Consider the following 25,181-nt stretch of genomic DNA (forward strand, 5'->3'; position numbering starts at 1 on the left):
ATTTATTAGCTCTTCTGAGCCGAAGGCTCAAAGAGCTAATCATATGGCCATATGTCTGGCGTGCGGTGTGTGTCAACTTTTTGGAAAAAGGGCTCTATCTCAAGAACCCCTTAGCCAATTTTTGTCAAATTTGTCACAGGGTATTCTTGGCCCAAGGGCTTTCATTTGTACTAAAACTAGGGTTGTGACCCTTTAACAAGGGGAGATAATTAGGAAAATGCAAACAAAAGTAGTGGTTGCTAAAAAAATCTTCTTCTCAAGAACCACTGGGCAAATTATCACCAAACTTATGCATTAGGATGAGGATAGGTTGTAGATAAAAAGTTGTTCAAGGCATCATCCTGGGGCAAAGGTTGTGGTCTCAAGGTCACTTCAAAGTTGACCTTAAATTTTGTTTTGTTAAAACTTTGATATTTTGCTTAGTATAAGGACCAGGATCATCAAATTTTGTCAGTTGATGCATCTTAGGACCTAATATCATGTTGTTTCAAAAGTAGGTCATGGTAACCTACTTTTTGAATTTCACAGGTAATTATTATTAAATGGATTTTGATGCACATCTTGAACATTTTTGAGCCTATGATCATCAAAAGTTGTCAGTTGATGGATCATGGGACCTTGAACTGCGTCATGTAAAAAGTATGTCACCATGACCTACTTTCTGAATTTTATGGCTAATCATTTATGAATACATTTAGGTTGTTATTTCAGATACCGAGAAGTTTAGAATCATCAAACCTTGTAAGTTGATGCGTCTAGAGGCCTCAAAACATATTTATAAAAAAAGTAGGTCACAGTGACCTACTTTTTTAAATTTTACAGACATTCAAATTTCACATTTTCAATTTTAGATGCATATTTTGGACACTATGAAAGCTAGGATCATCAATCTTAATCAGTTGATGCATCTTGAGTCTTCATAGTTTGTTGACCAAAAAGTAGGTCACTGTGACTTACTTTTGGAATTTGACGGCTATATTTTGATATTTCAGATACTATTTAACTTACAATTATCAAACTTTGTCAGTTGATGCATGTTGAGTCTTCAGAGTGTGTTGACTAAAAAGTAGGTCACCGTGACCTATTTTTGGATTTTGACGGCTATATTTGAATAATTCAGATACTATTTGACTTACAATCATCAAACTTTGTCAGTTGATGGGTCTTGAGTCTTCAGAGTGTCGACCAAAAAGTAGGTCACTGTGACCTACTTTTGGAATTTGACGTTTATATCTGAATATTTCAGATACTATTTGACTTCAATTATCAAACTTTGTCAGTTGATGCATCTTGAGTCTTTGGAGTGTGTCGACCAAAAAGTAGGTCACTGTGGCCTTCTTTTGGAATTTGTCGGCTATATTTGAATACTATTTGACTTGTCAGTTGATGCATCTTGAGTCTTCAGTGTGTCGACCAAAAGTAGGTCACCGTGACCTAATTTTGGACAGTTACATTTAAATTTTCAGGTACTATTTGACTTAACATCATCAAACTTTGTTAATTGATGAATCTTGGTTAGTGAGAATTTTGAATTTTTGCCTGTTCTACAATGTATCAGAAGAGCAATTCTAGGCCCATGGGCCTCTTGTATATAAATACTATATTTATGGTATCACATAGTCCGGGCCCAAAACAGGCTTAGCCCCCTGTGTATTCATGACAGGGTTGTATCTATTTGGCAAACTGCCTTGATCGTGCTGGCCAGTCTTCCATTTTGGTATTTATTGACTGAGTTTGGGGAAATGTACCATTTATTATCAGTTAATTTCAACTACTGCATGTAGCTTCTTCAAAATATGTAGTTGAGCTTATTTCATTTATTTCTGTTTTTGTCATTTTATATTACATTGTGTAACAATTTTTTTTATATATACTATACTGTGTACAGATTCAGTTTGTTGGTTTACAAATAACTGTAGGGGGGGGGGGGGTAGTGCAAGTGCAAGAGTGTGGAAATAGTGTTCCAATCATACCTGGTTGATTCTACCTACAAAATATTTCCGTGTAAATTATACTAAGAAACTATTGCTTACACCGAATTTTCGGTGAATTTCTATGGTTCGTAACCTATTTATTTTTCCTATTCCGCCCTTGAAGTAATGCACGTTCACCGGCCGATTGATGATGTACACATGTTATTAGTACGATCTTAAAATACTCCCAAGTTGCGTTAAATTGAGGAAACATTCTTAAACTATACGTTATTATTCTGACAAGTGGCTTATGCTTTTGAATACACGTATGCATGTACATTTTTATTTACGGATTATGGTATCTATCTTAGTACGCATTCCATTTATACTTACCAGTATCGGTTATTTATTTTATTCATTTATTTTTATTTATACACTGTGTGTATTTCTGTATATACTTACACTATGCTATTGTAATAAAATCTTTTAAAGACAATTTAGTGCATCATGTTTTTAAGGGAGCTGACCAATATTTAAACGCTCTGCACATTTTAAAAAATTTTAAGGAGTACACAGGAATCATCATGAGAACATGTTGAAATCATAATATGGATCAAATAGGTGAAATTCAGTGGAATTTTTTTTATCCTCATCAGAATTTCCTAATGGAGAAGTAGTAGGGACTGATACTTCTAATAAAAACAGTTTCTTATGTCGTGAAGGGTTGTCCTGTACGTAGCCGAAAGCCATTTAAACAAAGTTTATTCCTGACATATATTTTGTTACGTGCGTCATAAGCTTTTCTACAATGTTGGGACCTTCATATTCCCCATGGTGACAACAAATAAATTATCTTTGCTTTTCATTAAATCATCAAATCGTGCTTACTTGAAAACATGTTTTTAGTTTGATAAATTCACCGATTGTAGGTCAGTGGTAGAGCATTCGTTTCGTGACCGGGAGGTCATGAGTTCAAGCCCCGTCTCAAACCTAAGATTGTAGTGATTGCTCCTTCGCCAAACGCTTAGTGTTTAGAAGTGAGAAGCACGAGTCTTTCGGATATGACCTTCAGAACGGATGTCCCGTGTCGTGTCAGGCGTTGGCACATGAAAGTTCTAGCCTGGTACCCGAGGCCTTCCGATGTTCAAAGAACGAAGGCCAGGCATCGGATGTCGAATGGATTCTTCCACTGATCAAAATCCAATATGGCGGACTCAATGGTAAGTAATGGGAATGTACGTAAATGAGCGTATCATGGCTTAATTAGCTGTGTCACTTTCGATTTTATGTCATTAATTGCCAGAGACAGACCTTAGGAAATGTATAATACTTGGTTTTCCATGTGACACGCTTGTTTGATATAGTCTGATCCCTTTGTTTTCAAGTAAGTAGGTGATTCATCAACTCGCATATTTTTCACGTGTGTTAAATTAAATCTAACCGTGTCACTTCGTTTTTTCTACTATTGATGGGTTGTATTGGGTTGCTGGCGAAGATACATACTGAGTTTTATAGATGACACGCGCCAGTTTTCTTATTTTAAACCGACAGTTTCAGATCGAATTTCCTCGACTCATTTTTGGATAATTTTTTATTACATATAGATCTAATGACGTGCTTTACTTTGATAAGACTATAGGCTATAGCTGAAGTTTATATAATGACTTTGTTGTGCGATGATAGGGGTGTTTTAAGCTTTTATTGGACTTATAGTGTACAATTTTACAGATTCTCAATATTATGTATATTAATCGTTTTAATTTCAGATGAATTTCCATACATATGGAAAGAAGAAACACATGATAGTAGATGAAAAAACACCCTCATATATAATGCTTCATGAATATGCAAAACCATGCCAACAGGTATAATAATATATATATATTGCTTGTGTAGCAGTTAAGGCTATTTATGCATTTTATAATTCAGTAACATGGTGTCTGACAATGTAATTATTTAATTCTTATGTTGACCTGCCAACTTTATGCTTGATCCAATAGGCTTGATTTAAAGTTTCTGTTGTTACTTTGGTTTACTTTGAATATTCTTCAGATTTCAGAAGAGGTCACTAACAATTTCATTGTCAACAGTTACTATTCCTCACTGATTCACTGTCCTGTTTGTCTAAAATTATATTTGTGTGTCGGTCCACAATTTTTATATATTGCCAAAAGTTATACATTGAGGTATTCTATTTTTGTGTTAGCATTATATTTTGCATTTGTTTGTAACTCAAATTCTTTGTCTTCTTTATGAGAGAACTGAGTTCATACACTTCAATTTAAAAATCTTAGGCTGTAGTAGCCAGGAATTCTGTATCACAACAAAAACAAATTTTACATAATGTGAAGTACACAATATGGCACTATAGTAACATTTCATTGTTATGCTTTTGCACAAACTCATTGTACTGCTTGGATTTGATAATAAAATCACACCTGCTAAAGCTTCAAAGAAAAAATGTAGAAGATCACAATCTGGAGAAACCCAAGACATTCATCCCCTAAAACAAAGTTTTGCATTTATGTTTCTCTCACTGTATTGCAAATTTCAAGATAGTTTTCAATACATTAAATTTGTGGTACTTGTGTACCAAATTAATGACTCTTAATATAGTTTTGTGGAAAAAGGAAAAGAAAGATAACCAGATTGATCTCTTTATTTTACCCTGTACTCTACAGACTCCAGATGGAAAAAGACATCGAGAAAGAAATTCTAAAGGGGTATTCAAGGACCCATCCTCCTCCACACTAATTCATATTGGAAGGAATTAACATCCAACTTGAATGAAGAATTACAAACTTCCAGAACAGGTTAACAACAAAATCAATTTGTTACAGTCTGTTATTTCAAGTTTCCCACCTCTTACAGCAATAACAAAAACAATTATTTCTGGCATCTAAAGGTGTGAGAAGTTTATCATATTCTAAAATATGTTCTATTTGTTAGTGGAAGAAATTCAATCCCAAATTGATTATATTAGATACTGACCATTTCTGTATTGATAAAACACAATAGTGAAAAGTGCATGATTTTTTTGTATGGAATGAACTGACCTGCCTTGTTTTATTTCATGTACATCATGCAGACCCTTTAAAAAAGGAGAAGCCAGATCTTCAGAAGACTTCCTTGAAAATGAGAATTTTTTGAGTGGAAGTGAAGAATATGGGATGCATACAAGCAGACATCAGCATTCCCTCCCTCTTGTTTGTGTAAGTAAAACCTTCATGAATATAAAACTTTAGATGAAAAGGGAAATATATTGACATTCAAAATTCACAGTTGGTTGTTCATCTTCTGCAAAAATTACAGACTTGTTTCATTATTTATCTATGATAAAATACGTGTAACGACATAATTAATATTTATGATATATGTGCATTGTGTATTTACTACTATTCCTGATCCATATCAATGCAAATCTTTACTGATTATACTGATGTTTTGTGATATTGTTTTTAATTTTTAGATCAGAGGTGAGCTTTTTGAGAAAGACTTATGGAGGAAGTTTGAGAGTGTCCGTTCTCAAATCAAGAAGTTATCTAACAGTAGGAGGAGTAGTAATTCATTCCACTGTATGGCCAGAGAAATATATGACATAAAAGACCCGAAAAAGGAGATTTGGCATTGTTTCATGTGGAAATTGAAGAATCTTTGAAATGGATACATGCAACACAGACATGTTTCAGTTACTTGGGGATAAAACTTATGAGGAATTTTGCTAACTTTCAGATGGGAATGTGTTGCACAAGAAATGCTTGATCACAACTTTCTTTTATTAGAAACCTTTTCTATGCAAATAATTATTTTAAATGAAATTTAGCTATTTCATTAGACTAGTAAACATGTTTTCTGTGCAAGTGTGTGTCTTTGACATTAAATGCTATGATATATTGAAGTATTTTTAAACAATGGAAGATCTCTACTAGTTCTTTCAAAGGAAAGCCAACAACAGGAATCGAACCTGTTCCTCCATCGTACAGATACGAAAGTGTGCACCAGTACACCATGTTGGCATATATTAAGAACTAGTAGCCTTGGAGAGTACATATTGTATTATTCTTGTACAGTTGATACTGGTTGGTGTGATATATATAGATGTATATATATAATATACATACAGCTTAGTATAAATAATGCATGCCTCATGTTTGCGAGTCGTCAATAAAGCATTTGAATTGAATATATTCTTTGTTCATGAAGAAAGTCTAATATTCTGAAATTTAGATAAATCTAGCATTTCTGTATGTGAAATACCTTTAAATCTAGCTGAGAGAAATGTCTTTGTAACCCAGTGTTTATCTGGGTCAGAATAGGTCCTCTGTACCTGATTGCATATTATGAGAAAAGAGTTAACATAGAGTGATCATTGAATAAGATTGTTAACTGAAATATTGTGGCACAATTAAGAACAGTCTGATCCTCACTGCTCAATAGGCCTAAGTACCAAGTATAGGTCTAAATACAGGCAATTGATGGTGACCCTTGAATATGGATGAATTTTAAACAATAGAGAATCAAACAATGATTGTAACTGACATATATATGATGTACATTAAAATATATTAAGAACTGAACTAGCATAAGATCACAACATAAAAGGGCCTGAAAATCGTTGGATGGAAGTTCTTGGGTCCATATGAGTGAAATATTCTCGAGAGGGACGTTAAACAATATACAACTATACAGGCATTCGATCTTGAGGCCAAAACTAATTTCCACATTGTGTTTACATAATTTGTGCATGTGGGTTTAACTTGTATCTTTCTAGAATAAAATGTTATCTTGCTTAATATCAATTATTTACAAACTGCAAGGGTGACTCATAAACAGCTAGCAGTTGCAATAATATTTATACTGCCTAACAAGGATAACCAGTCAAAATGAGTCGAGGAAATTCGATCTGAAATTGTCGGTTTAAAATAAGAAAACTGGCGCGTGTCATCTATAAAACTCAGTATGTATCTTCGCCAGCAACCCAATACAACCCATCAATAGTAGAAAAAACGAAGTGACACGGTTAGATTTAATTTAACACACGTGAAAAATATGCGAGTTGATGAATCACCTACTTACTTGAAAACAAAGGGATCAGACTATATCAAACAAGCGTGTCACATGGAAAACCAAGTATTATACATTTCCTAAGGTCTGTCTCTGGCAATTAATGACATAAAATCGAAAGTGACACAGCTAATTAAGCCATGATACGCTCATTTACGTACATTCCCATTACTTACCATTGAGTCCGCCATATTGGATTTTGATCAGTGGAAGAATCCATTCGACATCCGATGCCTGGCCTTCGTTCTTTGAACATCGGAAGGCCTCGGGTACCAGGCTAATGAAAGTTCTTTAACGGCTACGGCTCTGAGTGCTAAGCATAGGTTTAAATTTGTGTTACTACACCTATGTATAACTGGTGACGTCTCAATATGAGTGAAAAATTCTCGAAGGGAAGTGAAACAAACATACTGTAGTTTTATTGCAATACTTTTATAAAGGGGATTTGAAGGTGCATAACCAATATATATATATATATATATATATATATATATATATATATATATATATATATATATATATGTATGTATGTGTGTGTGTGTGTGTGTGTGTGTGTGTGTGTGTGTGTGTGTATATATATATAAATAATTAATAACCAAACTGGTGAAAATCACCATTGCTTGGTTGTTCCTTCTTAATTTCTATGAACTAGTAACAATATTAAACTATTGGTCGGTCAATAGTGTACATTTATAGACTGTGTCCTCGAACAAAACAGCTGTTTTGTTTGACCCGAGAACGGATCTGTTGCACTCAGTCTACGGCTTTATACACAATTCCTATTGTTTTCCTGAGATGCATGAGATAACTGTACAATGTGGCACCAACAGGCTTCCGTAGACGCCGATCCACCTTAAACTTCTTGATAACACTATTCAGGTGATTGCTGTTGGTTATGTATTCCCTTCCTTTTTCCGTCATTCATTAAGTTGATCGATAGTAATTTAACAATCTTTGACTCAGTTACAAAAAAAATAGTTGCACTAATAAAATCTCTCCAAAATTAAATCAATTCAGCTTCACAAGCACGGCCATGGTTACCTGATCGCCCCTAAACAGATGCATGTATGTAAGCACATGTATATTGTATGTTCTGTATATGGATGAGCTCGATCGGTGTTCAGTTTCACACATTAAAGTCCGGCTGTAGTTCGACCTATTTATCATTGAAAATAAATTAACAGATCAGATAAATCCTTTACAATCTTGTAATGGAGTAAAAAAAAAATTACCCAAGCTTTCAAAGAGAATTTTAAAATACCCTACTGTGATGTCTAATTTCATGCTGTCGGTTCCGAAATACCTGGGAGTTACATAACATGTCATAAAATGAACTGATTGGTTTTCATTATATACCGAAGTTCCTTTTTACGTTGACATGATAAATCGTTAAATGGAAATGAAATGGAAATTTATCACAAGTTAATTATCATTCGAATCCCCCTTCTGTGCTTATTCTACCATCATGGATTCCAGAGGTTTTTGGTTCAAGGCGGCTTTTTTGTTGTCGCAAATTTCCCTTCTATTGATTAAAGCATTGGTTTCCGAGGAAAAGAAGAAAACATTTTTTTTTGCCAAGGCTCTTGTTTGTTGTATTTCATCAATATAGGATACAATACACAAAGTTTCCTTTCGGAGCAGTTAAAAACAAATACATGGCCTTTGTTTCCTAATTGGGTGGTGAATTTCTCGTATGCAAATATGATCTTGTGTTTAAGAATCGATCTCATTTAATAATTGCTGTTCGATACCAGTGTTTTGACAGGTAGCGATATACTTTTAAAGAATGGATTCATGGATTTAGCGTTGAAAAGTTATGGAAATTTAATAGAGTACACTACTTTGTAAAAACATGACAAGAGCTAAGGAGAGAGGGATTATGTCTAGACCACATATCGTTTTAAGTGAATTTAAAAGTGATCTGGATAGAAAACTTCCACCACCAGTGTCCAAACACGAGGAATGGTTCGCAGAAGCATCTGAAAATTCTGGCATGAAAGTTCACCATCGACGCTCAAGTCGAGACATTTTGGTGAGGCTGTATTCCATTTGGCAGCCCCAAAATAGCGAATCTTACCGACCAAGTGCAGTAGAAAAATTCCGTGCTAAAGCTGTGCGAACTACCGAACATCCACGAAATAACAAAGGCGCGAAAAGGGACGGAAAAGAATCGCGAAATGGGAGAGAATTGTCCAGATCTAAATTACGGATTGTTGAGTCTGTAGTAGAGACCATCAATCATCTTCAGAAAAGCAAGAGCATTAGGCAGAGGGCTTTGTCGGATAGTACGTCGCCGTCAAGCAGTGTCATAACCAGCAAAGCGAGGGAGCAGTTTAAGAAAAGTATCCAGCAGACGATAGATACGTCACAAGTAGGAACTTAAGGTTTTAGAACGGAAAATTCTTGTGAATACCCGAGTTCACAAGGTGTGGTTCCAGAGATCCGAACCAAGTTAAGAAATTGTGAATATCCAAAACTTTAACGTAGGAAAAGTATCTTATCCCAAGGATACAATGATGCGTGTTTAAATAAAGACACTTGTCTTGGAGAATTTTGTAGTAACGGACCTTGGGACCAAGTGCATCCACCAGATATCAGCTTAAGGTGCACACACATTTATTTGTAATACAACAATTTCTTTTTCCTTGTTGATTTCAAAATATCAGTGTAGCGAGTGACTACGATTTTATATATGACCATTTTACCTCTCGAGGAGGGGTCGGGGGTTGAGTAAAACGAATAATAATTATATGATGCGTCATCAGATACAAAGATTACTCATAAAAATCAATGAGATGCTATATGTGTAAGTAGTTTTAATCTTTAAATCTACTTAATCTTAATGTAGACTATCTCCTTTTTAGTTATTTCTACGTATATACAGTAATGTTTATGTTAGTGGGTTTTTTTAGGTCGCTTGTGTAACATTTTATGTAGGCCTAACATAAGTTCACGAGGTGACTTAAAACATGATTTTAAACTGACCTTTATTATATATTTATATACATATATAGGATGCAATGATTTATGAACTGTACTATTCTTATTGAATAAACAACTCAGTACAGTGAAAAATACCTGTAATTCATTTTAGCTCACCTGAGCTGAAAGCTTAAGTGAGCTTTTCTGATCACCTGTTGTTTGTCATCTGTCCATCTGTAAACTTTTCGCATTTTTGACTTCTTCTCCAGAACAACTGGGGCAGTTTCAACCAAACTTGGCAAAAAGCATTCTTGGGTAAAGGGCTTTCCATTTTGTTCAAATGAAGGGCCATACTTCCTTCAAAGGGGAGATAATCGCAAAAATAGGGTGGGGTCATTTAGATCTTCTTCTCAAGAACCAGGGGCTTGAAAAGCTGAAATTCATATGAAAGCTTCCTGGCATAGTGCAGATTAAAACAATTATCCCCCGGGGGTAGGGTGGGGCCACAATAGGGGATAAAAGATTTACATGCGAATATATAGGGAAAATATTTAAAAATATTCTTCTCAAGAACCAATGGGCCAGGAAAGTACAAATTTACATTGAATTTTTTTTTTTTACATAGTGCAGATCACGTTTGTTAGAATCATGGCTACCGGGGTAGGATGGGGCCATAACAGGGGATCAAAGTTTTCCATAGAAATATAATGGGAAAATCTTTAAAAATCTTCTTTTCAAGAACCACTGAACCAGAAAAGTAGAAAGATTTACATGGGAATATAGGGAACATCTTTTAAAAATCGTCCGAACCGCCGCGGTGGTCCAGAGGTAGAGTTTTCACCCGTATGCGGAAGGACGGGATTCGAATCCCAGCCGCGACAGACCTAAGTCTTTAAAGCAGGTGGTGACAGTTCCATCGCCAAACGCTCGACATCAGATGTGAATGTCAAGGGTCCTTGGGGATGATCTTAAAAACTGATGTCCCATGTCACAGTAGGTGTGGTACGCTAAAGAATCCCCACTGCTCAATGGCCGTAAGCACCGATCATAGGCCTAAATCAGAGGCTTGTATACCCAAATTAGCTGATGTAAAAACAATAAACCAAATGGTATAAAATTCGACTCTGTACTCTAATATATTCATGCATAATCAATTTACATTACTACCAAAGTTCATCCCGAAATTCCGTATAAAATGTACTTCCAAAGATATGCAAAACCGAATTCGGAAAAATGTCTATTATTTTTGGTCGACTTTTAGCTGGGCCCTGTCACTATACGACTAAACAGAATGTTTGAGCATTGTAACAAGATATTACATAGAATGTGCAACATAAGTTGAATTTCTTACCCCAATTCATAAACTGAAGTCCGTAATAGCTCCAAGTGACTGAAAATTCTAAAACCGTATGCACTTTCACTTATCACAGCCATTTTGACCGGTACATCTAATAACCCAAAAAGGATGAAAGGATCCATAATGATTTTGATACTCAAATACTAATTTTTATCAATATTAATTCATTATAGTACATACATTATGCTAATAACAAGTCCTTATAAAGATACAAATGTCTTATTATGTCTATTTTTATCCAAACCACATCAACACAAGTGTGTGATGATTTATGATAATGATGTTAATTTATGTAGTTAGTGGTACCCGTTAAAATGGTCGTGATAAGTTGGAGTTGGGTGGGACCACAATAGGGGATCAAAGTTTTACTTGCGAATGTGTAGGAAAAATCTTTAAATATGAGCCAAGATGACTCAGGTGAGCGATGTGGCCCATGGGCCTTTGTTTCTGTTCACCACACATGTCATTTATACCAGCGTGAATTTAAAGAAAAAAATCATTTAAAATTATAAATAATTTACATGTACCCCAAAATAGGCAACGCAGAGAGGAAAGATTTGATATGGAAATAGATTTTTCAACATGTCAGATCAATACTATTGCAGTAAGTTGGAGCTTTCATCGAGAGAGTCGATTCTGTGCATTGTAATACTAGTATTTTAACAATAAAAAGGTGAAGATAACGAATAGTGATCAATCTCAATTCTACAAAAAACACAAAATTAAGAGAAGGGCAAACACGGATCCTTGGACATGCCAAATGTGGTATCAGGCGCCTTGGATGAGTAAGCAATACATGTCGACCGGTCGTCATCCCCGCTTTGAGCCTATATACTTTGATCAGGTAAACGGAGTAATCCGTAGTCAAAATCAGTGTGTAAAGAACGTCCTCAATTGGTACCAACATGTCAGACAGAATTTGACCCAATGACAGGTTGTATTGTAAAATTAAATCGTTTTAATGACAAATGTAAAGCGTGCGAAATTCTGATTTTGTACGAGACTATTGACATGGCCCTATTCTCCACGAGGAGAGAAGGAATTAAGTCACGAGACTATTGAAACCTCTGTAACATCAACTTATTTTTCAGTAGCCTGCATCGATTTAAAAACTGATCATACGCAGAACAAGCTCTTGCGTATCGAATCAGTTGAGAGACATAAACACCACATGCAAGATATAACAGAATATTCCTACACAGATATGGGAAGTAGGCGACGGAGAAGCTGAAATAATCATGTGTGTCATAAAGTTGAGTTGTTAGTTTGACGTTATGTTCAATAAAATGTCTAAGTATAAAGCAGTGGCCATTTTCACAAAACATCTTACGATTAAGAGGAAAATTTTAAAACACTGTAATTCTTTTCCAGTTCTTCACCCATATATTTCTAAATGAACAAAACTCATATATGCATAGGAGAAAAATCTTGCATTCTTACTCGGGGCATAGTTGCACTCAATTGAATAAAAGACAGACAAAATTTTTATTTTAGTCGTTAGATTTTTTGTGAAAATGGCCAGTGATGTGGAAGACTCTGTGTTGTCTTTGGTTTTGAGTTCACTGGGATACATCGAATCGACAAATGTATGAAAATGAATATTGTTAATAGATTAAACGCCGTCGATATACCTAAATATCGAGTTAGAGGTCACAGTAAGACATTTTCTCTTCTCATGTAGAAGTTTTTGAATAAATTCTGTCCTGAGATAATATAAGCACAGGACAGATAGTAAAGTAGTACAATTAGTGCCCATGAGAATTGCAAAAGACTGTCGGCAGACCTGATCACTAAATACTAAAAAGATATTGTTAATGAGAAACTCTAGCATCTTTTTATTACCAACTCCAGAGTATCTGTGTGTAGAATCAGAGTTAGTTCAAGAAGAAGCAACTGTCTATGATATCAAGAAAGCCTATAGTCCTTAATTCATTGTGAAAAATGGTCGTATAAAGTGTTGAAAAGTCATACATTTTAATGTTATTGATTTGAAAAAAAGTTTTGCAATTTCAAATTCACTAAAATTTCTTTAGAATTTTTTAGAATCCACATTTCATTTACACCATTTCTGGCATATGTTGTATAACAATACGTTTCAAGATTCTCCTTCACAGCAGTTAATATTTTCATAAAGAGCAAAGATAGGGGTAGAACATTTACTCGATCCAGCAATGTATGAAAGGTGAAGATACGAACATTGATCAATCTCAGAACTCCTATAAGCAATACAAAATAGAGAATTGGGCAAACACAGATACCTTAGTCGTAAAAACAGGTAGTGACAGTTCCATCGCCAAACACTCGGCATCTGGTGTGAATGTCACGGGTCCTCGGAGATGACCTTCAAAACGGATGTCCCGTGTCACAGTAGGTGTGGCACGCTAAAGTACCCTCACTGCCCAAAGGCCGTAAGCGCCGAGCATAGGCCTATATTTGAAGCCCTTCACCGGTTTGATGACGTCTACATATGAGAGACGTTAAGCAAAATACAATCAATCAATATACCAGAGGTGGGATCAGGTGCCTAGGAGGAGTAGGCATCCTCTGTCGACCGGTCACACCCGCCGTGAGCCCTATAATATGATCAGGTAAACGGAGTTATCCGTAGTCAAAATTAGTGTCTCTGTTTGTAAGGGATTTGTGAAGTTTAGGAATTCCGTATATCTACGGTAACTCATATTCATTAATCCCATTGATTGGCATATTTTAAACTGTTTTAAAACCGAAGCCAGTTGGCAATGCATCAAATTCACTCATGGATGCCATCGTATTACATCCGATATCTATGTCGAGTGCGCGAGACATTCAAGGAGTTCCGATTGGGTGAAGTACCACAAATTTAGACCTATACTTAGCGTAAACTGGTTCCCCGCTGATTGATGCTACACACAAGAGAGAAGCGAGGTCAACAGGGTACCAGCTTATACTTAGCGCTTGCGGCCGTAGCAGTGAGGATTCTTGAATGACGTGTCAACGTCTGTCGCGACACGGGACCTCAGCCGTATTTATATCTGAAAGACTCGTTGATTTTTACTTTTAAATAGTGTTTGGCGAAGGAGTAATCACAATCTATGTTTACGTCTTAGCTTTGAAGCCGGGAGGTTGTGAGTTCGAGCCCCACGACCTCCCGGCTTCGAAGTGAACGCTCTACCACTAGGCTAACGCGAACGATCACGTATCGATTGGTAAGTTCTACATTTTACTCCTCCTCCTAGGCACCACCCCGGCCACCTTTGGTACGTCTAGAGGTCCGCGTTTGCCATTTTCTTCATTTTATATTCTTTACAGGATGTGATTGATCACTGTTTGCTATCTTCACTTTTTCATCTTTCAGTAGGTGGTTTCTATGTTTTCGATCTAATTAAAATCATATTTTTTAGATCCGCGTCGTATACTCTGCGTAAGAAGTAGCGATTGTGAGCGTATCTTAGGGTCTGATTTTAATTATATTGCTGTTTTAAACCTTTTAGTCATACATATGGCAGGCTATATATAAATTTATTCCTCTATAAAGATATATTATATAATTATATTAAATGAGATATCCTCTATTTTTGATAAGAAATTTAATAAATTTCATACGATATCTCATACCATATAAAATATGAATGATATCTTATAACTTTTTTTAATATCATAAACTTTATATAAAATATCTTGTAAGCAAGATATCTTACAAAGTTTATGAGTAAGAACAACAAGTCTAGAAACTAATAATTCACGCTATTTTTCTATATCGAAGGGCCATAACTTAGTGAAATATCAACGGACCAAAACCAAATACCAAGTTGATCTGTAACTTGTTATTGCAAAGCACTGTACCAAATATCAAATGAATATCTGCAAGCACAAAAAAAAAAAAAGGGACCGGAAAACTGATAATTCCAAGGGTCATTACTTTGTGAAAAATCAACGGACCGACACCAAATTCCAACTGGATATGTAACTTGTTGTGGCAAAGCAATGTCCCAAATATCAATTGAATATCTGCAAGAACAGAGAAAAAAGTGCGGAAAACTGATTTACCGGACTGAAGGACAGACGGATAGATGGACGGACTGAGTGCAAACCTAAAGTCCCCTTCGACTTCGTTGGTAGGGGACTAATAAGTGATTTACACTAGAATCAGTGGCTGCATATTTGAAATTACTAAACCTTACATTAAAATTTTACCTTGATCTTTGTTTTGACCAAAAATTATACTAAGGGCATACGCGACGTTTCTCAATATTTTCCGGACATTTCTCGTACAATTCACTTGCATTTTATTTCTATCTCGTTTCTACCAATAAATAAATAAATAAATCTCTGGATATTTTACTATGTCTGTTTTAGAGTTGGCATATTTTAATAATATAGGCTATAGGCTAACTATATGAATAGTGGGATAAGACATTTTTTAAAACGTGGATAAATTAGTGTTCTGTGATAATGACACGTGTATTTAAGCTTCCGGGAACATCAAAAAATGTATAAAGAGACACCATAGATCAGGGAGAAATATTTATTCGTGGTTCGAATTTCCTCCATTGTTTACATATAGGTTATAGAACAATATCCTTGACCCAGGCGCCTATGATTGAACCCTGGAATCTTGCATTACTTGTTAAGTGATCTAACCACTGAGTAAACCAAGCCGATATACAAACCATGATATTACTACGATATAGAATTTAAACCTAATTCGGAAATCATAAAAGAACTCTACATATCGAGAGATGAAAGAATGGCTTTAGGGAAAATGTCAGAATCGTCGCGTATGTATCACAAAAGTAAGATTTACATACTTTTAATCAATAAAACATCCTCTGTATTTGTATCTTATTAACTTTTACTAAAGAAACGTCTCAAAATATAGAACAGACAAATAAACACTGATCATTGTGTACTTGTTTATACTGAGCTGAACGATCATCCAGAAAGCGATCATCTATAATACCTAAACACTATCCTTTACTTTCATCGAGGACGTTCTGTAGACGTTTACTATTGGTAATCATGTGTAAGACTAAGGGAGAGGGTTAACTATAGTACATCGTCGGAAACCCACGGTCGGTCGCTCTCTCCGTTTCCGACGGTGACTATAGTAATGGCTCACCCCTTTCTATATTCTCTTTAGAGAAGTCGAGAGGCATAGCCTTCATCGAAGGCTATGCCTCTCGACTTCTTTAAAGAGAATACCATTTCTACTGACCTTGCTAATGATAGGCGCCTTATAACTTAAAAACATTTTACCGAAATTAAGTTGTGCACTGACAATGTCCAAGAAATCAGGCCGCTGTTTACAATATAGCAGTATTTCTGTTTGTCATTCCAGTGGCGGATCCAGAACGACCGTTCATTTTGTCTTTGGTCAACTATTCGGAATGAAGGATTACAAATCGCATTCGTAAAATCATTATCTAATTTTCAATATGGAGAGAGATCATTTATGTTACATAAGGAACATTTAATTTGGAACTCCAATTGACATCCTATAATAGTCAAATTTAATTACTGTATATGATATCAATGAATATAACATAACTAATGCACGCAATTATTCAATTTTTTTTCTAAATTCATTTGAATTAAAGAATATCGTTCATTCAATTATTGTGTGCAACAATTTAAACACGCATTAAAAAAAAATCCTCCCTCTCGGCCCTAAGCAATATTATTTAATTGTGATTTCCCGCGCTTGCACGGTGTTTCATCAAGTGAATTTTAACTTTGAAATGGATTAAAGTCTACTGTTCTATCCGTACAATCACGTAGAACCAGGGGCCACCTCCCCTATATCGACAACGTTCATTTTCTGTCATTTTAAATGCAAAGTTGGATATATTGGCTGATTTCCTCCCCCATTTTTTGATAGTACTTAGCATTGGATGTTAAGAATATAAACTTGAGCTGATGAATTCATGTGCGGACGAAGGTTCCCCTTCCTTCACGACAATAGAACATCTTTCAGCGGTTTATTTATCACCCCCCCCTCCCTCGATTTAGTCAAGCTTTCAAAGTACGGACCGAACAAACTAACAAACAAAAAGACAATTGTGAAGTCAACTTCTTCTGGGCTATATATGCCAAGGAATAAATCATTACTAGAGTGTAGCACAGGCAATCGTATCGCTTGGGTTCGAATTTACATTAAAAGATATGCGAACCCATACTCTTAGTAAATATTCAGTGGTGTGAAGGAGCGACGTAAGGTGTGACTCTTTCCCGCTATATGACGTCACATCAACGTAGCGGAAATTGAGTCAGGCATGCGCCAGACTACTCGAGATGTGGAGTTAAAATAACGGATATTTTTTTTTTTTTTTTTTTTTTTTTTAACCATTTTTCTAACCATTGAGAAAGGTAAGAAAGAATATCAATTTATTTCTTTTCCACCTTTTTGTTTATGAATCCATGTTGTTATCTGCGATGACGTCATGCTTGGTAACCCACAAGGAACCGTTGCGTTGTGGTTACCGTTGCCATTTGTTTGCTTTGATCTGTGACGATTAGACGAGTTTTTCACACAGATACAAAAAGTTTGAATATCACAATGAAAAGGGAAAGATCTACCGAGAGGAAGAGCAGGAGTGTGTCTAAGAGGGTAATGCTCCGAGAAATAAAACTTTTCCCGTCTCAGAGTGTTGTTTTTGTAGGATAAAGTAGATCTACCGTTTACATTTATGAGGGGGGTGAGGGGGGGTGAGGGGGGGGGGGGTCTTGTCAGGCGATAGACATTTGGTCAAATACAAATTGTGTATCACAGCCTTAGCAAACTTATTATCTTATTTCTTGTTTATAATAATGGAGTATATACCATACTCAGATAAAATACCACACACACACAGAGAGAGAGAAAGAGTGGAAGGGGGGGGGGGGGTAAAGGATATATATGACCTAGGTAAAGAATATTGTAAAGGTGAATTATATAATGAACTATTCAAACTGTTGTCCGCTTTTTGTTTCCCAGTTTCGATGAGGCAATAATCATGAATAAAATTTAGTAAATGAAGGTGGAGATAATCGCTGCCTCAAACAGTAGGTCATAAGTAGGTTCCTATGTAGGTTACCCTATGTAGTTTCCCCTGTGTAGGTTCCCCTATGTTCCCAAAGAAAATTTTCACTTTATATTTCATACAAAATCATATATTTTTAAAACTTCCCTTGAGGCTAATTTTTCCATTATTTGTATCAAATAAACACCATTTTGTTTAAAAATAACTCATAATTTAGGAAAAAATATATGTTACGATGAAATATTGCAGAGGGATAACATTGACATAATGTTGATTTTTTTAAATTTCAAAAATTACATATACTTAAAGGAAGAGTAATTACTAGTATTCTCAAATTAAACTTCCTGTGTGAATTGTCCTATATTTTCAATAGATTAAGATATAATTATTCTGAAATTATTGGATGATACTTTAAATACTTCTGAGATCAGTTCGTTTTATTTCATGAAAATTGATCTAGAAATAAGTTGTTTGAAAATATATGGGTTTGTATGAAATGTATAGTGGAAATTTTCTTAGGGAACCGTACTCATGGCCAAGTACTGTATTTGAATAATTCATGGTAGGCCTAGTTTTATAAAAATGTATAGGGACTGACAAGGTTACTCACTCCTTCCCACCCTTCTCTCCCTAATCTATCAGACTATCAAGTGCTCAAGGACATGAAATAAGAAGAATGTTTGGATTCCCTCAATCTTTCCTTCCTTCCATTTCAATAAAATAGACAAATGAATGTACATATTATTTAAACAATGTTTAATCACGTTAAATACAGGAATTGTATTTCTTACTTTAGCGTCGTATAGAGACCTCTTCAGACGACAAGCAGAGCCGTCAGTGGTACGAAGTGATGCTGGCCCTAGCAGCCAAGTCTGCTGTAAGTCACCCCTCTCTCTCTCTCTCTCTCTCTCTCTCTCTCTCTCTCTCTCTCTCTCCTTTATGTATCTCACTCTCTGAATCGTTAGCTGTATTTCTTTTATTTCCTCTACAGAGCAAACCAGTCTATGCCTCTGTTGCTCACGAAATGACAGAGCATATTCAAGACTGGGTAAGAGTCTATAAGTCAGAGCAAATATACCCCGGAATCCATGTAGTTCACGCTTACTAATGTATCACATTTATGTAAATGGTCATGCATGTAATCAACGTTTACTAAACCAATTGTTTTACTATAAAGTTTATGTAAATAGCAATGTACAAATAATGATGCATGTAATCAACGTTTACTCATCTATTACATGTAAATTGTTTTACTATTTAAGTAAATGGTCATTTACAAACAATGATCATTGTTTTACAGCATGAGTTGACCTATGCCATCAACAGGTCAGAAGGGCGTAGGGACCTCCCCACCATTCCCCAGCCTACGCATATGGTAAGTAATGGAATCTTGTTCAATATTTGAATGAGACATGGTAATTATTCTTTCAATGAACAATAATCAGCTATGCGTTAGGTATTCAGGGTTGATCCAAGATTTTTTTCCTTGGAAGAAATATTGTATAATACATGTCAGCCTCAAAATTGATTCATCCATAAGACAAATGTTTTTACTATATACATATCATTATTTCTAGATTGAGTGGTTGGCCCGAGTCAATTTTAAACACAGACCGATGCGCTGCAACATACCCGAACAGAGACAACACAAAGTCTCCAAGAAACCTGTGTTCGACTCCTCCAAGTATATCTACTAAAGATGGAGGTGACATTGGTAAGTAAACCAATGACAGACTGTGGTCTGAAAACATTACTCTGAAAATTAAGAATTTTATTTCACGAATGGAAGAATATTGCGAGGAACTGTTTAATTGGCATTGGAAATATCACATTTAACGATTGTCATTGTTTTTTGGAGTGGAGGGGGGGGGGGGGGGGTTTCGTATTTTTACAGTCTGATGAAAATCAGCTCCTCGATCCGCTCTTCTTTTTTTTTTCAATTGTTGCTACACAACAATAAAAAAAGGGAAACTGATCGAGGAGCAGAATCTAATCAGATTGGTATTTTTAGACATTTCGCTGGTATATCTAAAACATTGTTCATGACATCATTTTTGTTGTTGTTGCAGGGTAATGTCTGGCGATGGTCAACAAGAGTCAGAGTCAAGAATTCCACTCCGTTATGTACCACTGAGCTCTGCGCCCTATGTATGGGGAGATGAATATAGCAGACAATGATAGACAACTCATATTCAGCATATTTGCTGCATGTTGAAAGCAAATATGATATCATATATTCATGACAGCTGTTATTTGGCAAATGCTAGTGGCTCAGACTTCCAGTTTGGTATTTATTGACTGAGTTTGAGGAAATGTAACATTTATTATCAGTTAATTTCAAATTACTGCATGTAGTATCTTCAAAACATGTAGTTGAGCTTATTCAATTTATTTCTTTGGTTTTTCCATTTTTACATAAAACAGATTTTTTATATACATGTATATACTAATCTGTACAATTATATTTGCCGGTTTACAAATGAATGTAATGAACACCCTTTTAATGTAAGGGGGGTGGGGTAGTGCATGTGTGTGTAGAAATAGTGTTCCAATCATACCTGGTTGATTATATTTACAAAATATTCCCATATATTTTCGGTGAATTTCTATGGTTGGTAAGGTATTTATTTTTCCTATTCCTTCCTTGAAGTAATGCACGTTTACCGGCCGATTGATGATGTACACATGTTACTAGTACGATCTTCAAATACTCCATAGTTTCGTTAATGAAGAAATGTTTTTAAAATTTAACCCGAACTATTATTCTGACAAGTGACTGATGCTTTTGAATATGAGGTACATGTATGTTCACTGATTTTAGTAATTTTCTTAGCACTCATTCCATTTATACTTGCCTACATGCACTTATTTATTTTTATTTATACACTGTGTGTATTTCTGTTTATACTTGCGCTATGTTATTGTAATAAAATCTTTTAAAGACAACTAAGGGAATCGTGTTTTTATGTCCATTAGTATCGGGATGAGCCCTTGAACATTTGTATGCATAATTTTCTCATACGTAACGTTCTGTCACAGAGCTGACCAATGTTTAAACGTTATGCACAATTTTTATCAAGAAACATCAAGTATCATTATGTTTCTGATACACGAGAACATGTTGAGAAAAATCTGGATCAAATAGGTGGAATTCAGTGGCTTTTTTCTTTTCTCATTAAAATTCCCTAATGGAGAAGCAGTAGGGACTGATACTTCGAATAAAAACAGTTTCTTATGGCCTGTGTGTAGGCCAAAACCATTTCTGCTACATGCGTCATAAGCTTCTCTACAATGTTGGCAAAAAAGACAATTATTTGTTAGAAATGTTTGATCAACGGGTGTGTGTGTTTGTGTGTTTTCTGTTAACCTCGTACCCCTTTAAATCCGCCACTGAGTAAAGGATGCAGCATGAACCCCCCTTTTTTTTTAGCTGACGGGAAAGGCAGAACAGTTTCATTTGGATAATCCAAGCAATTTAAAGAATTTAAAAGTAAACCGACTAATTTGCGTTTATATTTAAACAATTTAAGAAACAACAACAATAAGAGGCCCATGGGCCACATCGCTCACTTGAGTCACCTTGGTCTATAATTAATTATTTTTCTTATATATTCGCATAGAAAATTTTGATCCCTACTGTGGCCCAAACTTATCCTTGGGGGCCATGATTTTTGCAAACTTGAATCTGCACTGTGTTAGGAAGCTTTCACATAAATGTAATTTTTTTCTGGCCCATTGGTTCTTGAGAAGAAGATTTTTAAAGATTTTCCCTAGATATATTTGTATGTAAAACTTTGATTCCCTTTTGTGACCCCACCCTACCCTCGGGGGCCATGATTTTTACAGACTTTAAACTGCACTACATCAGGAAGCTGTCATGTAAATATAAACTTTTCTTGAAAGGAAGGGTTTTAAAGATGTTCCCTATATATTTGTGTGTAAAACTTTGATCCCCTATACTGGCCCAACCCTACTCCCGGGGCCCGTGGTGTTATTAAACTTGAATTTGCACAATATCAGGACACTTTCGTGTAAATTTGTACTTTCCTGGCCCAGTGGTTCTTGAGAAGATTTTTAAAGATTTTCCCTCTATATTCCCATGTAATTCTTTGATCCCCTATTGTGGTCCCACCCCACCCTCGGGAGCCATGGTTTTAACAAACTTGAATCTGCACTATGCCAGGAAGCTTTCATGTAAATAAAAACTTTCCTGGCTCAGTGGTTCTCGAGAATTGAGAAGATTTTAAAAGATTTTCCCTTTACATGTATATTAGCATGTAAAACTTTATTCCCTATTGTGGCCCCAACCTATCCCCGGGGGGCATGATTTTAATAAACTTGAATCTGAACCATGTCAGAAAGCTTTCATATGAATTTCAGCTCTTCTGATCCAGTAGTTCTTGAGAAAAAGATTTTTTAATGACCCCACCCTATTTTGGCATTTTTGTGATTATCTCCCCCTTGAAGAGGGCATGTTCCCCCATTTGAACAAACTTGAAAGCCCTTCACCCAAGGATGCTTTTTGTCAAGTTTGGTTGAAATTGGCCCAGTGGTTCTGGAGAAGAAGTAGAAAATGTAAAAAGTTTACAGACGGACAGACGACGGACAACAGGTGATCAGAAAAGCTCACTTGAGCTTTCAGCTCATGTAAGCAAAAAACCCAGCAACTCAAACAACTATCGTTTTCGATGCTCTCGGGTCGGAATTTTCTGACATATTTTCGAATATCGTTGATTTAGATATTTTAGCAATAAGATTTCTCTGTTATACATTTGGATGAAAACATAAATTCCAGTTCAACTAATTTGGATTTATGTTTATGTGCAAATGCATAGCTGGTTTACAGCTCTCATTACGATATTTGAATTACTTTTCAATGTTCAAGAACTTACATTAGGAATATGTTTTGGTTCCAGCTGACAAAGCTTGTAACAACATTGTCTTTGTTTGTAAGGCTCATTATTACAAATGTGTTTTTAAACGAACTTTGTATTAATTTCACATTTGGTTATCCTACTTGTACTCCAACTGCCTTTTCAAAAGATGTAATTCTTCAAAATCATGCTTCAGTTTTAGACACATTTAATATCCCAATCAATGGGGTTGATGAATATGAGTTACCGTACTTATACTGGATTCCTAAACTTCACAAAAACTCTTACAAAGAAAGATATATTGTTGGATCAAGTAAATGTTCTACTAAGCCCCTATATTTGCTCCTCAAGAAAATATTAACAGCTGTGAATGAGAAACTTCAAACGTACTGTGCCACAACAAATGCCCAAAGTGGTGTAAATCAAATGTGAATTCTAAAAAATTCTGAAGAAATTTTAGTAAATTTGAAATCGCAAAACTTTCCTCAAATCAAAAACATCAAACCTTTTTACTTTTCAACACGTTACACGACCATTCCTCACTAAAGGCCTGGCCTGGAGGCTATAAAAAATTTACCGTACTCATACTCAAACTCAGCAAAAATTGTTTTCAGTACAACTCTGATGAAGCTCCGAAGCATACTCGAAAAATCTTGAGCATGTTCTCCATTTGAGTATGAGAATAATTCTATAAAAGTTTTATAACCTTCACCTTTCAGTATGAATACGATTTAGAGCACGGAGTTCGAGTTTGAGTATGGAAACGTGCTCAAAAAAGTTTTATAACCTCCAGGCCAGCAGACTTCTTGAATTCATGAACAGTTGCTTCTTCAACAAAAATAGAACAAGGAAATATTCGTATCTAGTGATCAGCCATCCAAAAAATTTACTTTGTTAAACACCACAAAAGTACTCTGACATTGACAAAATCTTCAGTCTTTGGCGATCAGGTCTACCAACAGTCTGATGGAATTCTCATGGGCACGAATTGTGTTCCTTTGTTAGCTGAACTGTTTTATATTCTTATGAAGCAGAGTTTATTCAAAATTTTCTACAAGAGGAGAAAAAATCTCTTATTGTTGCTTTGAAAAATCGACGACGTTTTATCTAACAACAATAATCATTTTCATTCATAAGTAGATTCGATATATCCCTGTGAACTCGAGATAAAAGACACCCCCAAGTCCTCCACATTTGCTTCGTACTTAGATATTTTATTGAAAATCAATATTAACACCAAACTAATAACTCTACTTTATGACAAACGGGATGATTTCAGCTTCTCCGTTGTCAACTTCTCATATTTATTTCGCAATGTTCCATTATCACCTGCATATGGTGTTTATATCTCTCAACTGATTCGATACGCAAGAGCTTGTTCTGCATATGATCAGTTTTTAAATCAAGACAGGCTGCTGACAAACAAGTTGATGTTACAGGGGTTTCAACAGTCTTCTTTAAAGTCAGCATTTTTCAAATTCTATGGTCATTATAATGATCTGGTTTGCCAATACAACCTATCATTGGGTCAAATGCTATCTGAAGTGTTAATTGTTAGGCCGTTCTTTTCACACTGAATTTGACTACAGGGCTATTCCGTTTACCTGATCAAGTCATGGGGCTCACGGTTGGTGTGACCGGTCGATAGGGAATCCTTCCTCCTCCTAGGCACCAGATCCCACCTCTGGTATGTCCAGGGGTCCGTGTTTGCCCAACTCTTTATTTTGTATTGCTTATAGGAGTTAGGAGATTGGAGTTTAGGAGTTTGTTATCTTCTCCTTTCATTAATGAAAATATGGGCACAATATTCAACGTGCTTTGAATTGGTTTCGACAACTATACGTAAACATTGAAGCTGTGAGTTTTCAGTTCTACTAGGTAACAAAAATTTAGCGGGAGAATATGTTAGAATTATTTTTAAAAACAAAATTTTTGAGGCGGCTACTTAAAAATACAGAGTTGTGATACCTAAATATTTGTGCAGAAAAGTTGCGCTGTTAATAGGAAGTTTTAAAAGAGTGGATCTGTAGCTCTCTTGTCCATAACAAATTTC

General features: G+C 35.5%; 1 protein-coding gene and 1 long non-coding RNA gene across 2 annotated transcripts; both read left to right on the forward strand.

Moving 5' to 3' along the window:
- Positions 1-2,894: 2,894 nt before the first annotated feature.
- LOC125672139 (uncharacterized) lies at positions 2,895-6,096 on the forward strand. The gene is made up of 5 exons (XR_007368859.2): positions 2,895-3,133; positions 3,680-3,778; positions 4,595-4,726; positions 5,002-5,125; positions 5,383-6,096. It is a non-coding gene; the product is annotated as an uncharacterized LOC125672139 (long non-coding RNA).
- Positions 6,097-17,240: 11,144 nt separating this feature from the next.
- LOC125671538 (uncharacterized) lies at positions 17,241-21,198 on the forward strand. The gene is made up of 5 exons (XM_048907309.2): positions 17,241-17,842; positions 19,051-19,131; positions 19,555-19,629; positions 19,832-19,968; positions 20,324-21,198. The coding sequence occupies exons 1-4, from the start codon at positions 17,792-17,794 to the stop codon at positions 19,949-19,951; spliced, it is 327 nt and encodes a 108-aa protein (XP_048763266.1). The 5' UTR covers positions 17,241-17,791; the 3' UTR covers positions 19,952-19,968; positions 20,324-21,198.
- Positions 21,199-25,181: the final 3,983 nt, after the last annotated feature.

Source organism: Ostrea edulis, chromosome 4 (genome assembly GCF_947568905.1).
Source record: "Ostrea edulis chromosome 4, xbOstEdul1.1, whole genome shotgun sequence".
In the NCBI taxonomy this organism is placed as follows: Eukaryota; Metazoa; Mollusca; class Bivalvia; order Ostreida; family Ostreidae; genus Ostrea; species Ostrea edulis.

Excerpts from the sequence above, each read along its gene's own strand:
- LOC125671538 (XM_048907309.2), top strand. The coding sequence starts at position 17,792 with ATGAAAAGGGAAAGATCTACCGAGAGGAAGAGCAGGAGTGTGTCTAAG. Across the intron at positions 17,843-19,050 it reads GCAGGAGTGTGTCTAAGAGG|CGTCGTATAGAGACCTCTTC; the intron begins GTAATGCTCCGA and ends TTCTTACTTTAG. Across the intron at positions 19,630-19,831 it reads TTCCCCAGCCTACGCATATG|ATTGAGTGGTTGGCCCGAGT; the intron begins GTAAGTAATGGA and ends CATTATTTCTAG.